At 38.1% G+C, this 17,418-nt stretch overlaps 1 protein-coding gene across 2 annotated transcripts in view; it reads left to right on the top strand.

Moving 5' to 3' along the window:
* Miga (mitoguardin) overlaps positions 1-17,418 on the top strand; it is a 714,963-nt gene that overhangs the window by 73,174 nt on the left and 624,371 nt on the right. Inside the window, exon 3 of one of the 2 annotated variants that reach the window (XM_069831414.1) lies at positions 12,917-13,111. In XM_069831414.1, the coding sequence (XP_069687515.1) occupies positions 12,917-13,111 (195 nt within the window). Of the gene's footprint in view, positions 1-12,916; positions 13,112-17,418 lie in introns of those variants that run through there. The other variant, XM_069831415.1, reaches the window with a different exon arrangement.

Raw genomic sequence — 17,418 nt, 5'->3', positions numbered from 1 at the left:
AATTTGTAATTTTCTTTCATACTGGTTGAATGTAAGAGAAGGTCTTAACTCTGCCGGTCAAAATAAAACATTACGTTATTCCAGAATCACCCTTTATACGCCTACTCATTTCCCGCGAAATACGACGTAACAATTTTAGGATAATTTTTCAGGCTATAGCCTACGCAATATAAAATTGCCTATGCTGATAATCCTACCTCCACTGTTTCTTGTGCTTCTTACTCTTACCTTTAACACTTTCTATCTCTTGAAATGTGTTCACTGGATCATAGACTGTTTTGTGACTTGGAGCTTTAAGATGGAAATGTTTCCTGATATCGTCTTTAAATTTCACTGGCTGATTCTTGTATCGTAAATCATATATAAACACTCTGTGTGTAATTGAATACTTAAGCTGCACCATTTAAAGTCTTGAGATTAAGCATAAACACACGAACGCATGAATCTCATTATGTGTTTGTTTATCCATACTTATACACTGCCGTCCTGGGTGCACGTCATAGTACACTTAACAGCAACGATGTTGTGTGGCGATACAGCCGAGCGTTGTTCTCTGAAGTGTTGGCTGGCTGGCTTTAAGAGGGCCTGTACTCTGGACGGACCCGATGACTCATTGTGCGCCCTAATGCTATGATTGTCCAAGTCCGAAAGATGGCTTATGTGGCATTCGTGAATCCGACGATGACAGGTGGGCCAGTCTGCCTCAACCCTTGTTGGAGCCAGGTCCCGTCCGCATACGAATTACCTGATAAGCTTCATAGGCCCTAAGCTCCAAGCCCTTCCTGGTCAGCCGACGCTGATATGTGGGCCATCTTGCCTCAACTCGTATAGAGCCAAGTGTCGTCCACATATGAGTAGCTTGATACGCCCCAGAAGCCCTGAGCCCCAAGCCCTTCCTGTCCAGCCGACGCTGATATGTGGGCCATCTTGCTCAACTCGTAATAGAGCTAAGTCTCGTCCACATATGAGTAGCTTGATAAGCCACAGAAGCCCTGAGCCCCAAGCCCTTCCTGATGAGCTGACGCTGATATGTTGGCCATCTTGCCTCAACCCGTAATAGAGCCAAGTCTCGTCCACATATGAGTAGCTTGATAAGTCCTAGAGCCCTGAGCCCCAAGCCCTTCCTGTTCAGCCGACGCTGATATGTGGGCTATCTTGCCTCAACTCGTAATAGAGCCAAGTCTCGTCCACATATGAGTAACTTGTTAAGCCCCAGAAGCCCTGAGCCCCAAGCCCTTCCTGTTCAGCCGACGCTGATATGTTGGCCATATTGCCTCAACTCGTAATAGAGCCAAGTCTCGTTCACATATAAGTAGCTTGATAAACCCCAGAGACCCCTAGCCCCAAGCCTTTCCTGTTCAGTCGACGCTGATATGTAGGCCATCTTGCCTCAACTCGTAATAGAGCCAAGTCTCGTCCACATATGAGTAGCTTGATAAACCCCAGAAGCCCTGAGCCCCAAGCCCTTCCTGATCAGCTGACGCTGATTTGTTGGCATTCTTGCCTCAACTCGTAATAGAGCCAAGTCTCGTCCCCATATGAAGCCCTGAGCCCCAAGCCCTTCCTGATCAGCTGACGCTGATATGTTGGCCATCTTGCCTCAACTCGTAATATGAGCCAAGTCTCGTCCACATATGAGTAGCTTGATAAGCCCGAGATGCCCTGAGCCCCAAGCCCTTCCTGATCAACTGACGCTGATATGTTGGCCATCTTACCTCAACTCGTAATATGAGCCTAGTCTTGTCCACATATGAGTAGCTTGATAAGTCTCAGAAGCCCTGAGCCCCAAGCCTTCCTGTTCAGCCGACGCTGATATGTGGGCCATCTTGCCCCAACTCGTAATATGAGCCTAGTCTTGTCCACATATGAGTAGCTTGATAAGTTCCAGGGGCCTGGAGCCCCAAGCCCTTCCTGTATCAGCATCGGAAACTCGTACTACCTCAAGACTTCATCCCAGACTATTTAAACTACTGCATATGATAAATGAAATGAGGGGAAGGTAGAGAGTATTGAAAGAATGATAAGTACTCCGAAAAAAAAAAAAAACCTCTGCAAATTCTACTTTGTCTACCATGAATTCCATCAGGACCTAACCGAGGATCGAACCGAAGGCCTGGATGAAACACCAGCGCGCTATAATATTGTATCCATAGACCCGGCGAATAACAGTATAATAAAATAATAATCAATTAGAATCATAACAAAAACAATGAATTTAAATTGGAAATGCAAAATAAGCACGTGTAATGGATATGCAGTGATATCTCTTTAAAACAGGAAACGGTACGTGATATTGTAGCATTAACAATGACTATGTACAGTACATACTCGTGTTCTGCTATGTTATACCTGGTTCGATACTCTGCAGCTGATGTCATACATCATGTGCATCGATAATGGGTTTCAGTTATTTATCCACTAACGCGATAAAATGGCAACTTCAGAATATACTGCCGGTAGGTCTGGTTCTGATGAATGTTCCATTCCTCTAGCCAATAAATCCGATGCAGACCGCAGTAAACAGCTACATACAAATCAATAAGGCATTCAGCAACTCACTGCTCGGAGGATAATTTATGAAGCCCCTAACATCATGCACTGGATATAACTTTTTGCACATGGAATGCGTTCGAATTGAAAAAGGTTGCCTTCGTTTTGCTAATCATATGAATTACGATCTCTCTTATAGAAACCTCAAATTATTTCAAGCTGATAGCTAAAGATGCTAGACTTTCGCAATCACGATAAAAGCGAAATGTGTCAGAATATTGTCTATATAAGTAATTTTGGGCCGTATTCATAGACATTTCGCAGCACGCGCTACGAGCGTACTAAGCTAGCCCCGGCTATCCACTGGTTACTTGTACAGAATTCAAATCATATCCTATCGCTAACACTGGTTAATGAATACGAAAAACGCTGATCATCCACCGGAAGCCCGCGCTAAAAATGTCTATGAATACGGTCCACAGTGTGTTTAAAAGGATGTTAAGTATATTACTGTATCTGTAATTGAAGTTAAAAAAGAAAGAACCATAGTCCAAAATATGCAAATTTGAGATATTAAGCATATGGAAAGCGTATTGTAGCTGCCATCAGTTGTTAGGAAAAGAACACCATAGGCCTATGTTATAAGAGTGGAAATTTTCAGTGGTTTTCATAAAACAACCATAGTCCAAAGACTTTTTTGTGAAGACAGTCATTGTCTGACCAGGGCGATGTTAGCATTTACAAATATCCCATTAATATCATCTTGAAACATTTATCCATACAATTTTAAACTGTAGTAGATTGGCAGTACTGCTTCTTACGTACGCGGCAAAAGTCATCTCAGAGAAAAATACTTTGATACGTGAATTGTTGTATTAGTTATGGAGTCATCTTTGTGTGCAGAAATAATCCCATTGAAGAAACGTAAGAAACGAAAGGAGAAGAAACAGGATATAATAAAGAAAAAGAAGATTAAAGTAGAAGCACATTTCAATCACAACAGAGTATTATTTCTTAAAACAATCATTGTCCACAGCTACCTGCATTTACACATGTATTTCTATGAGGCAATTTAAGTTATAAATGTACTTCAGATTTCTCAAGTTTCTACAATACCCTATGAAATGGGATGATGAATTTCATACTTGAAGTGTCAGCAACACCCATGCCAGATGTTTTTTTATTTCTCCTGAAAATTTATGTTTTTGGACTGTGGTTATTTTTTCAAAAACTCTTCAATTTAATCCGCGATAAAATACTAAATTGAGTTTAAAATGCGAAATGTGTGTTTTTCTGCGCTATAAGAGCGAAATTACATTTTATGAGCCTTTTTATGTTTTGTAAAAAAAAAATCAGAATATTCGTAAAGGCCCCGTCACATGCAGGTTCTTACCTCTTCAGGTTAGTTTTTACAGTATGAATAGTAGAGGAATGTGAACTACTGATGCTCTCTTTGTTGTTACCTGTACCGTTATCCCGAATTTTCAACTAATCTATCTAGTGATGGTAGAATATTGTCTGTGTATGCGATGTCTTTATACTCCGTTTCTGGAATCTGTAGAGTATAGGAGGCGAAACAAGTTCTTTGCGCAAGTGGTGAGTGGAGGGGGTCAGTCCAGTGACCGCGCTGGGGAAAAGAATTGCTTCAAGACGAGTGTCTAAAATACCACCCCACCTATCACCCACCTCCTGCTACCCAAATCTTACTCCTTAGCGGCCGTGAGCCGATGCAACCCGCAACACACTCCCGCACTTATAGGCTCCGCCTATTCGCTTGTCATCGGCTCCATCCAAATGCGTCGACTTACTCTACAGATTTCAGAAACGGAGTGTAGGTCCATTGTTCCCTCAAACAAGTTGTACGTGATAGCGGATGACTGTGATTGAGTAACAGCATGGGTTAGGACGACATTGAATTTCTACCATCAAACTTTTCATAAAAAATGTTCCATCCCAGGACACTACAAAGTAGTGTTGCTGTAGTGTTTAAGTTGCTAAAATCTACCATCTCTACTGATAGCTGTCATGACGTGGCAGAACACTGACGCATTGAAATCTATATTGACTTCGACCTAAATCTGAGATAGGCCTACTGAAATTTTTATTTTGACTTCGAGCCTAAATCTGAGATAGATCTATTGAAGTTTTTATTTTGACTTCGAGCCTAAATCTGATGTAGGCCTACTGAATTTTTTTTTGACTTCGAGCCTAAATCTCAGATAGATCTATTGAAATTTTTATTTTGACTTCGAGTCTAAATCTGAGGTATGCCTACTGAATTTTTTTTGACTGCGAGCTTAAATCAGAGATAGATCTATTGAAACTTTCATTTTGACTTCGACCCTAAATCTGAGGTAAGCCTACTGAATTTTTTTTGACTTCGAGCCTAAATCTGAGATAGGCCTATTGAAAATTTTATTTTGACTTCAAGCCTAAATCTGGGATAGACCTACTGAATTTTTTTTTTGACTTCGAGCCCAAATTTGAGGTAGACCTACTGAAATTTTTGTTTCGACTTCGAGCCTAAATCTGAGATAGGCCTATGGAAAGTTTTATTTTGACTTCGAGCCTAAATCTGAGATACGCATACTGAAATGTTTATTTTGACTTCGAGCCTAAATCTGAGATAGACCTACTGACATTTTTGTTTCGACTTCGAGCCTAAATCTGATATAGGCGTACTGAAACTTTTATTTTGACTTCGAGCCTAAATCTGAGATAGACCTACTGAAATTTTTATTTCGACTTCCAGCCTAAATCTGAGATAGGGCTATTGAAATTTTTTCTTTTGACTTCGAGCCTAAATCTGAGCTAGACCTACTGAAATTTTTATTTTGACTTAGAGTCTAAATCTGAGATAGGCTTACTGACATTTTAATTCTGACTTAGAACCTAAATCTGAGATAAGTCTACTGAGTTTTTTTTAATTAACGACGGGCACTTGACTTCCGTCCTTCACCCAATCGTTCCCAACTAGTGAGGGACGTGCCGAAGCTTGTAGTTCTTTCAGCTGCCATGAAGGCGTTACCCTTAGTGCACAATAGAAGGAGAAACTAAATAACACCGTAAGATAATGATGATTAATGGAGCAGTTGTGGAATCCTGATAGGGGAAACGCGGATACACCGCGAAAACTTACCATCAAACACCGTGTTTGTCCACCATAAAGTCCAATTGGATCAGCCGGGTTTCGAATTCGGGTTACCAGCGTGTAAAGCCGATTTTCTAGCCTTTGGACTATCGGTGTGTCAGAGGCCTATAGACATTTTATACAACATTCGAACTCGCATAATGGTTTCACACCATTTGAAAATTGCACATTAAACAGCTTGGTCACCATCATTGACTAATAAATACCTATACATAGGCCTAATGTTAATCCCACCACCACCATCATCATCATCATCATCATCATCATCATCATCATCATCATCATCATCATCATCGTCATCGTCGTCGTCGTATCCGGTGTTAGGGAGCGGGACTCGCACATCGAAACTGCGCATCACTCATGAAGCAACTAAGCAAGAAGATAATTGGATAAGGTGTCCAGTTACTTTCCCCCTACTCCAAGAAAACTAGAAGAATATATGACATACAAGATATTCAATGGCAAAAAGAAGATAAAAGAAATGAGGTCTATAAAAAACAACAATGTCGGCCCGACAGGATTGTTCGCATGGATCTCCTCAAGGACAAAGATCACCAGGAAGGCCGCAGAAAGGATGACAAGACTCGGAATTTGGATCCAACAGGCCAGAGGTCTGTCAAGAGGTCAAGACATAGTAGAACACCGCAGTACTTTCTATAATGAGAGAGTAAAATATTACAGATATATTATTTCATTAATTATAAAATACAAACACAACCCAAGAATTTGTTGGAACATACAGAAAGGGCAAGAATATGAAAAATTAGCCTACTGAAGTAGCATACCGTCGCTCTTATTCCAAAATCTCGCAATTCCAGAAAACAACATTTTTCAGTAAGAACAAAAATATTAATGCAGCTTAAACAGGTACTTTTAAAAAATTTAATTACCAAAACTTCGAACGGAAGATTTATCAGATTTTGTGCAATACCAGATTTTGTGCAAACAGAATAAAGAAAGCACAGAAAAATCTTGTATATCCATACATTAACTATATGTACGAGACTTTATATTAACAGGTACGACATTATATTCCAATGTACTGACTTAGAAAAAAGTTTTATCGCTTAGATACTCTATAAGTCCACAGATGTGGACCTCATTATAGATTAGAACTGTTATTTATCATATTGAATATTTAAACTCAATTAAATTAACCGTATTTCTTTACAAATAAAAATACGTTTTTATTTTTAAAGTATAGTCTATACTTCAATTTTTTTAAACATTATATCATTTAAAAATAAAACTTTTTTATTAACCTTGTGCATTAGCATACATAACTATTTGGTGATGCTGGTTTATTACCCTGCGTAACAAATTTTAATTTTTTTTTTGCACTGGGCATGTGATACATATTTTCTATATAATTTAAATCTTCTGAATACGAATATGACAATAAGAAACAGTTGTGGGTTAAGGTTTTTGAGAAATTTTCAAATTCATATCTCTTCAAAGTACTGTTTTATATAATGACAGTAAGGTTAAATACTCACTGTTCAGAAGATTACAGCTTTATTTTTTTGCATTTTCTTTTATACTGGGCATCAGGTATATCACGAGCTAAAGTCCAACAATAATCTGCTAGCATACTGGTACTCTGCTGTCCGTGGTATCTTTGTTGAAATTTATAGATGAAAGTGCTCACCATGTTCATCACTGAAATCGCCATAATTCTCGAGAAAAAAGTCAAGATGTGAGTGAAGGAAGTGAATTTTCAGGGACATATTACAACCCATAGTTTCATACTCCAACCGTAAATGTTTCACTAGTTCTTCATAGTTTTCACTTCTACGGTTACCCAGAAAATTCAATAAATCCAGGCAGCTCTCTCTTTTCCTTCCAACATAGATTCGAAGTGATTGTCCTTCATCATTTCTCTAATTTGTGGTCCATTGAAAACTCCCTCTTTTCTTTTTGAGTCACTAGTAGCAGGACATTTTTCCTGGATGTGTTTAAATGCTTCAGTTTCATGATTCATCCCTTTAACAAAATTTTTCATTAACCCTAACTTAATGTGTAAAGGGGATAAAATTACTTTACTTTGAGGTACAAGGGGTTGATGTATAATATTTTTCTTCCCTGGCTCTAGTGATTGTCGTGTTGGCCATACTTTTATTTTATAATGCTTATCTCGAGCGCGACTGTCCCATTCGTAGAGAAAGCAGCAAACTTTTGTGTAGCCTAATTGCATTCCAAAAAGCAATGCTACAACCTTCAAATCTGCACATATAAACCATTCGTACTTTGAATATTATCATTAAAGTACACTTTAAAGAAATACACGTCTCACACAGAATACTAAAAACACGGAAATTTCCTAGTAAACTGAAGCGATTTCATACGGCGAACCTGTTTCTCCTCCTCCAAATGGGACCGAAAAAGGCAATAAAACAATTTCCGCTTCTAGAAGTGGTTTTGACAAGGTGGTCTATTGCAAAATATAAACTATAGTAATGTCATTAAAGCTCACATTGAAAGAAAAACACATCTAAAGTAAAATCAGGTAAACTCAAGCGGATTCATACTGCGAACCTGTTTCACCCCCTCCAAATAGACTCGTAAAAGGGCAAGAAAATAATTTCCATTTCTTCCAACATGGTGGTCTACTTATACTAATATTGTTTTTACATAATGGGTCGTCACATTTGTAAAACAAAATGGTTACACACGAAATACAGTGATTTTTTAAATAAAATGCATAGAAAATGAATTATATTGTGCATCTCGAAAACCCGAACTGAAGGAACATTTTGCTTGTTATTTCTGAATTCAGGAGGTTGAAATTAGTAAAAATTTGTTAGTTTTATGTCTGGCGCAAAGTGACTGTTCACCAGTGTTATTATTGATAAAATTGATGCTTATAAGTATTGGAACTATAATATTCGTAATCCAGCACGTAGAAACCAGTCACGGCCGGTTAGAGGTAGACGTCTGTGACGTTGCAGATACCAGTCGCAGTCCTTCTAGATGATATCTTCTGACCTTTTCCTCTTGCGAATTCTCCATGGGGCTCTTTATTACATTTGCGTTTCCGGACGGAGGGCGAACAGAAGGGGAGCACTGCACGTCATCAGTAATTCGGTCTAATCACAGCCCAGACAAATGCCATATTGCTCCAGATACCACGGCGCAGTTAGGAACACCTTTCCAGGGCCTGACATATGAATTATTTATTCATTGTAATTTCTTTTCTATTTACATAAGCTGTGATTCAAGTAGTAGCGCTCTCGGACGTGGGTTCGAATCCAGCTTGAGCTCATCAACTGTTCTGGTTTATTGACGTACAACTACAGTGACGAATCTTGAGGTGATTTTTTTGCATTTCTCGCGATACAATGCTTCAAGCGGTTAGCAACTGTACTAGAAACAATAGACTGTGCCATAGTAGCGATCCTAGTGGCTAGCAACTAAAGTTCAACTGTCATTGGATGCATATTCTCTACTATTGAGCTTCTTGACTGTATGTACTAGACTGTGGTACAACTACGTCTTTCTCCTCAATAAGTAGCCTATGGAAAGAAAACTTGGGAACTGCCACATAAAAATAAATACATACAAAACATTTCATCACAGAATGGTGGATAATTTTTAGTTATGTGGGAAACGCTTCATCACTGCACAGTGAAATGAATTAAAACAAAAATGTAAATAATTTTTTTTTAATCGTAAAAATATTTTTTTCAAATAGGAAGAAGGACAGTGTTTTACACATATTAATTTTCATTATTGTACAGATACAGTAATGGAGGAAAAAATGTTGAATATTTCCAAAATTTTACTGCTGTATGCTGTACCTAATCCCTTAAGCTAGAGTACTTCACTACAGTATTCAATTTAATGAGCGTTTTCCGTAACTTATCTTCAGAGCTAAGTATGAGGACTTTGTCATCTGAAAAGAGTAATGTAGGTATCAAAAATGAGCTTTTGAATTTAAAATTTGTCTACCAAATTAATATATGTAATATAATATAATATAATATAATATAATATAATATAATATAATATAATATAATATAATATAATATAATATAATGCCGTTAGGTTTTTTTTATTATTTTTCGATCTAGGTTCTAGAAAATTTTATTTTCTGTATACAGGCTTCCCATTTCTACCATTAAATGTTTCATGATGCCCCATATTTTTTTTTCTATTGGCTGTAGCTTTCTCGAAATCTATAAATACCATGAAAGTTGGTGTTATATTCTATGTATAGGTTTTTCATTTGGATTCAGGATTTGAGAGGCCATCCAAATATAGTCATTCCAGCTGAAATATTTAACATAAAACGAAAAATTTCCTAATTTTGGTGTGTAAGTGATTTATGTGCGAGTATTTTAGAGATAACTTTGTAAGAGCATTTTAAGTTGTTAGTAACACAGAGCTGTTGTTACGAATATCGGGATAACTTTCACAGATTTGAACTCGTATAGACATGTTTTTTTTTCTCGGTTATTTAACGGCACTGTATCAACAATGGGATTGCTGATAGCGAGATAGTATTTGGCGAGATGAGTCCGAGAATTCGCCATACATTATCTGACGTAGGGAAAATCTCGGAAAAAACCCAACCAGGTAACTAGCCCAAGCGGAGATCGAACCTGAGCCCGAGCGCAACTCCGGGTCGACAGGCAAGCGCCTAAGCCAACTGAACTACGCCGGTGGCAATAGGCTTATATACATGTTTCAGCTTCTTTTGCTTTTTGAGAAATATTACAGTTTCATATGCTGTTAGAAAGTATCCGGTTTATTTTAATGAGCATTGATAATAATTGCAGTAATTATTATTATTATTATTATTATTATTATTATTATTATTATTATTATTATTATTATTATTTACTCTAAATAACAACACAAAATATATTTTTATAGAATTTTAGTCTTGTATAGTCTACTGCATCTAACATTGTATGATCTACTAGATTTGTTATCGTCGCTGTAACAAATCGCTCTGATCAATTTTGTTTATGGTTTGATGGCAGAATTTATGCAAAAAGCTACGCTGCTCCATTTATGTCGTTCATAGCTCATTACTCGTTGAACATGATAAGTCTAATTGCATGGAAATCAACATTGTTGTTGTGGTTAGTACAGGGAGTATAGCATTAGAGAACAATATCGTAAAATATGCGAGATTGTAATGAAGATTTCTGCTGACGTAGCATGCACTGAAACAACATAAATTCTGGGGTCTTATCCAGACCGAAAATTATGAAATTAAACCATACAATTTATGGTTTCAGTGCATACTATAATCATCTGTGTCATGCTTGACGAGTGACGTGATTGTAGGAATTCCAATGGTTACTTCCTGCGCGAAACATCGACAATAAAAATCTGCTGGCTTATACTGTAAATGGGTACTGTATTAATCAATGTCCTTCAAATCTGCCTTACCTAGTTTTATATTTTCAGTACTTATAATGATGTACACAACATTTACATTACATCAGTGTCTAATTTCTGTCTAATGATAAATGTGCACATATAATTATTGTAAAAAAAGGTAAAGGTATCCCTGTAACATGCCTTGAAGGCACTTGGGGGGCATGGAGGTAGAGCCCCATGCTTTCCATGACCTCGGCACTAGAATGAGGTGATGTGGTCGACAACACGCTCTGACCGCCTTTATAATTATTGTATCACACTCAAATTTCAGGAAATAAAAAGTAATTTTTAAACAGCTTATATAGTAAAAAAATGTCACTTTAATCCTATCACATTTGAGTGGTTTTAATTTTTTATAATCATTCATTCATTTGACTCATTGGCATTAAAACATAATAATAATAATAATAATAATAATAATAATAATAATAATAATAATAATAATAATAATAATAAATAAAAATTATACCTAAAAACTAATTCTGTGCATTTAAAATATTTCTAAAATACCTAATTTTAAACAACTGAGGACTAAGACTACCCCTGATTTCCAGCGGCAGCGAATTCCAGGAGCGGGCCATGGCTGTTGAGAAAGAACTTGGGTACAGAGATGTCTGATGTGGTATTGATAGCAACAGATTGTGCTGTGAACGTGTGTTACGATTATGATGTGAAGCCAGTAGAGTAAACCGAGAGGCAAGGTAGTTGGGTGTGAAATCATGTATAATTCGATATAGCGGGCAAAGAGAATGTACTAAACGTCGATCTTGCAAGCGGAGCCAGGAGAGTCGTAGAAAATATTCCTATATATGATCATGTCGGCGGATATTGAAAATAAATCGGACGCAGACATTATGTACACGTTGAAGTTTTTGAGAAGGTTCAGCACTTAGGTCGCTATATAAAACATCACAATAGTGAAAGTGAGGCATTACAAGGTTCTGTACTAGAATTTGAGTTTAGTAGGAAGGAAATTTTTCAGGCGTTTCAAGGAATGCATAATAGAGAAAACTTTTCACTTTGCAGTTTTTCAGGAGCGAGCATCTAAAGTTTGAATGACCGTATAAAATCTTATTGTGTTTCGTAATGTCTTAGAGAGAAAAATAATAGAGATATGTATGTCATCTTTTGCTACAACAATGATACCACCAGGATGCACAACATATCGCAAAATCTTATTTTATCCAAAAATTGAAATATCACCTTTTGCCCTGGAACCACAGATTTCTTAAAGCTTCCCCTCCATTTTTTTTTGTAAAATGAACGCACTACCGTTGCCCTACATACAGATACCATACGACAATCTTGTATGGAAAAGAGCAAAATAGGCGTTTTTCAGATAAATCTGCCCACAAAGAAAAAAGCGTTTTATGGGATAATAAGAACCGGAAATTTTTCCTGGTTTAGGATTCGTTTACGTGCCACAACTATACAACTCCCTTCCGAAAGAAGTCATGTAATCGATTTTTATCGCTCCTTAAAAATCCGTCGCCTTGGGTAGGATTTGAAGCCGCGAGCTTCGGATCGACTTGCAAACATAATAATCTCTCTAGTACCGTGAACAGCAGTGTCACATAGTGCTAGTGTACTGTATTCCACAGTGATTCTTGGTGAACAAGAACCAAATCGAAAGTTGTCAAGTTGAAACCAGAGAGAGATGAAATATTTGCTCGATAGATGTTCTGCGATATATTTTATACAAACGTGGAAGACAGAGGGAGAGAAGTCGGTTAAAACGCACTCAACTGTCACAGTAAACAGTGGAACGGTTGAATATTTATTGCAGGAGGAAGATTTCCTTGTCGTGAGTGCATTTTCTGATATGTCTTCCCCTTGAGGGTGCGTTGAATGATGTTCCTTGAGTTTATTTTGTCCCTGTTGCAGATGTGCTCAGCCAAGCAGGGAGCAGCCGTCGAAGTGCAAGTCCGGGGATGCGGAGTCTTCACAGACAGGGGTCGGTACTGTCCAGCGATCGCCTGTCAACAGTATCTGGAGCGGGAGGGCTTCCCTCGCTTGGTTTGATGGGTGCAGGGGAGATTGGGACCCAGCAGCTCACCCCGCAGCAGCTCGGCGTCATGGGTGAGTGATGAACTGATGATTTTGCGTAGAGATAGTCTTCAGTCCTGTGAACGTCCATTGACCGGCTTTGTCAACGTTCCTCAAATTTTGAATGACAATCTTCAAATGAATGGCTATTATTTTTCTTACGACTTATAAGAATCAGAATATGGGCTATTCCATCTCAAATCGACCGAAATATAGAGAAAATTGACCTTGCAATTTTTAAATACATTGAAACTTTTTCTGTCCGTCGTTGACAATTGTGATACAATGCTTTGTGCAAAGTTTGAGGCATCAGAACTTCATAGTGTTTAAATTAAAAATATTTTAATTTATCGTATTTTCATAAAATTAGCAACTTTAAACTGTAGTGGCTCCGAAACCCTTTCACCCAATGATCAAAATCATGGTTTATTTTGATGCTGAGAAACTAAAGTTTATATTGAAATGTAAACAGTTTTTCTTACTTTTTATGGAAATGGAGAAATTTAGATTTTTCTTCATTAAGACGCCTTTGCCCACGAAAAAATATTTTCAAAATATATGCTTAGATTCCGCATTGAAAGTACAAAGTGCACCGTTGATAAGAAAGTATTGAAAATATCAAATAAAGAAAATAAATAGTACGCGCGTGAAGTAACCAGCTGACTGTGAGGCAGGAGCTAGCTGAGACAACCAAGGCCAGGAGACAAAACACGCGATGTTTCGTCTAGTAGCGCATAGCTGGGCTAGCTTTATCACAAGTTTTCATAAACACAGGAGTAAAATGACGCCCAACGCTGGCTTATCTACATCTCTCGGCCAGTGCATGCGGTACTGCGTCGTTCAAGTCTAGGCGTGTGAAAATAATTTATTTAATACCCTCGAAACTTATTGCCGAGCCACTAAGAAAACAATGCCGAATCCCTCTTAATAATGCAAGGTTTTTTCTCAATATTTTTTTACATTTTTACAAATGGGCAAAAAGCCTAAAAGTAAGTAAAATCAGATTATCTGTCTCCCTGTATACAATAAAAATAAGGATTACTTCTTAACATAACCTACCAAATGTCAGCTTCAAAATGAGCTCCCGTTCAATGTTCTGCAATAAACGGTTCCAGAGTTCTGAGCGCTGAAAGAGGCTTGTTTTTATAAAATACGCTAAATTTGTCGCTCAATAGTACGAAAACCGTTTGACTTTCGATAGTATATTTTTGAAAATGCACTCTCCTCAGCACTTTGTATAAATAGGGAAAAAATTAGAGTATTAAAAAAATGCGAGGTTTTTTTACTGATTGATTTGATATGGAATAGTCCATATGCATTTCGTCAACACCAGCCAGAAGTATGCGGACCTTGAAAGTTTAAGCTTAAATTTTAATCAGAAACATATTATACGAAGACATATCCATATCGGTCAGTCACACTACGAATCGACCAACGCAAAAAAAAAAAACACGTATAATGGAAATAAATGCTCGATCTTTGATAAGGTTACAGCTGTGAAAATGAGCAACATTACGCGACATTACAGGAAATATAGAATACAAATAGAAAACAAAATGGATTTTAATTTAATGCCCGATAAGAAAACATTAACGGTAATTTAATTGAAAGGTACAAAGACATTTATGATAGAGGCAATATATGCTATTTATGCAAAAGTAATGGTAAAAAATTTAGAGATGTGAAGTAAAAACGAAAAAGAGCAAAAAAGTTTCAGTAAACATGGATCCGCAAATAACTGTGTAAGAGATAATGCCATTTTTTTGCTGGTTGAAGCCGCCAGTGAACCGAGCGCCTGGATACGGTAAAGCGGCAACATTCATGCTATACCGCGCTCTCTCCATCCCATTTCCTTCTAAGTAAGAGTGAGACCATATCTAAACAGACGGTATGGTGAACGGTGGATAGATAGAGGAGGATCTGTACCTAGATCACCGGATTTAAATCCTTTGGAATTTGTGTATGGGGTTACGCAAAAAGCTTAGTTTACACAACAGACATTATCACACGTGAAGAACTGCAGCATCAGATTGTAGATGCCTTCCAGAAATGAAGAATTATCCAGGATTGCTCGAGCACATTCTTGCGTCTTTGCGGAGAAGACTAGACAGATGCATTTAAGTGGGTAACATTTTGAACACCTGCTGTAAAATTCTTCAGTTAACATCTTAATACTGTATTGTACCTTGTTTATCCACAAACTTTATTGTTGTTAAAAAAAATATATATATGTTTTGTGTATGTCTCTCTCTCTCTCTCTCTTCGTGTGGCCGGGAGGGGAATATCCCTGTGCACCTCGACCTGAGGTCTATTGTGCGCCCCTGGGAGGAGTTGCAAGCCCACCGACACCGCATCTACGCCGAACCGATCTAACCGCTAACACTCTGACGACCAGTCACGCCATCCATCCAAGTCTGTGTACCATTCCACCCAAAACAGCCCCCACATTCCCCCTCCCAAACGGTCTGAGGTGTAAACCACCCCTCGCGTCTCCTCAACGATCTGAGGTGTAGACCCCCTCTCCCGTCGGGAGGGGAGTGGGTTCCCCTGCTGAGTCACCAACTACTACGCGTGACAGCCATGGAGGCCACCCGAGAGTGTCAGTAGCCTTGGAGGGCCGCCGCAGGCGCGATCTGAAAACCAAGGAAGGCAACCGGAATTATGAGGGAGGAAAGAAACGGCGAGAATGAGTAGGGTTCCATACGCCTGACAAAGTTACCTGATATTCATCCATAGGAGTGAGGGAAAAGCCCCGAAAAAACTTCATTCAGGCAACTCATTCCAAACGGGGAATCGAACCCCGGCCCGCTGGGTTCGGGGGCGTAGACGCTACCACGAGACCACAGCGGTGGACTTGTGTATGTTTAGTCACATTTTCGTGGTTTTGGAGCCAAAATTATGAATTTTCCTGTCTCGTGATCGATAAATTAAATTAAATTGTCACTGCTTTTGTTGGAATTAGTACTTAGAATTCAACGGGCCCCAACCAGCACAAAATGGCGTTATCTCGTAAACGGTTAATTTGCGGACTCATGTTTACTGGAACTCTTTTTGTTTCTCTTCGTTTTTACTTTTTCTCTGTAAATTTTACTATCACTTTTGAAATAGCCTGTATTAACCTTTGATTGAAATTTTACAAGGAAAATTTAGGAACGGCTGTTGTGTAGGAATAAGGTGCCTAAATTCTACAGATAGGGTATTACAGTCAACTCATTTTACTTTGAGTTTTTAACACGGTTTTCTTAGTAGAAATTACACATTTTTCTTAGTTCTGCAAACAATAGCCACTAATTCATTTCGTCAAAGTATATTATTCAGATCGCATATTTTATAAAAACTCGTATTTTAGATAATTTAGAACAACTTAACATCAACATTATCTATCACTTTACTGAAAATATTTATGAAATTCGTGTGTAAGCTTAGAATAACGCACTTAAATTCCATCTAACATTTTTATTGCTACCAACTGCGTAGTGGGCCTATTCCTCACTGATTTGGGTGGCAGTAGTCAACTCATTGATGGATCGAAAGCCCATCTTCAATTTTTATTTTCATTTGACAAACGTCAGAAATTAAGAATGTTAATGAAATATTAATGTACATTCTTTAATAATCACTAAACAAGTAACGCCATGGTGATTTGAAACCAGTTACATATGTTTTATCATCGGCGTAGTGATTAGGTACTTTTTATGTCTGCGAAGTGATTATGTACTTTTTATCGTCGGCGGAGTGATTAGATCGGCGACGTGATTAAGTACTTTTTGTCGTCGGCGGAGTGATTAGATCGGCAAAGTGATTAAGTACTTTTTGTCGTCGGCGGAGTGATTAGATCGGCGAAGCGATTAAGTACTTTTTATCGACGGCGGAGTGATTAGATCGGCGAAGTGATTAAGTACTTTTTATCGTCGGCGGAGTGATTAGATCGGCGAAGTGATTATGTACTTTTTATAGTCGGCGGAGTGATTATGTACTTTTTATCGTCGGCGAAGTGATTATGTACTTTTTATCGTCGGCGGAGTGATTAAGTACTTTTTATCATCGGCGAAGTGATTAAGTACTTTTTGTCGTCGGCGGAGTGATTAAGTACTTTTTATCATCGGCGAAGTGATTAAGTACTTTTTATCGTCGGCGAAGTGATTATGTACTTTTTATCGTCGGCGGAGTGATTATGTACTTTTTATCATCGGCGAAGTGATTAAGTACTTTTTATCGTCGGCGGAGTGATTATGTACTTTTTATCGTCGGCGGAGTGATTAAGTACTTTTTATCGTCGGCGGAGTGATTAAGTACTTTTTATCATCGGCGAAGTGATTATGTACTTTTTATCGTCGGCG

This window comes from Periplaneta americana, chromosome 7 (genome assembly GCF_040183065.1).
Source record: "Periplaneta americana isolate PAMFEO1 chromosome 7, P.americana_PAMFEO1_priV1, whole genome shotgun sequence".
NCBI lineage: Eukaryota > Metazoa > Arthropoda > Insecta > Blattodea > Blattidae > Periplaneta > Periplaneta americana.
The sequence above is the reverse complement of the archived record's forward strand: the minus strand, read 5'-3'. Positions and strand labels throughout refer to the sequence as shown.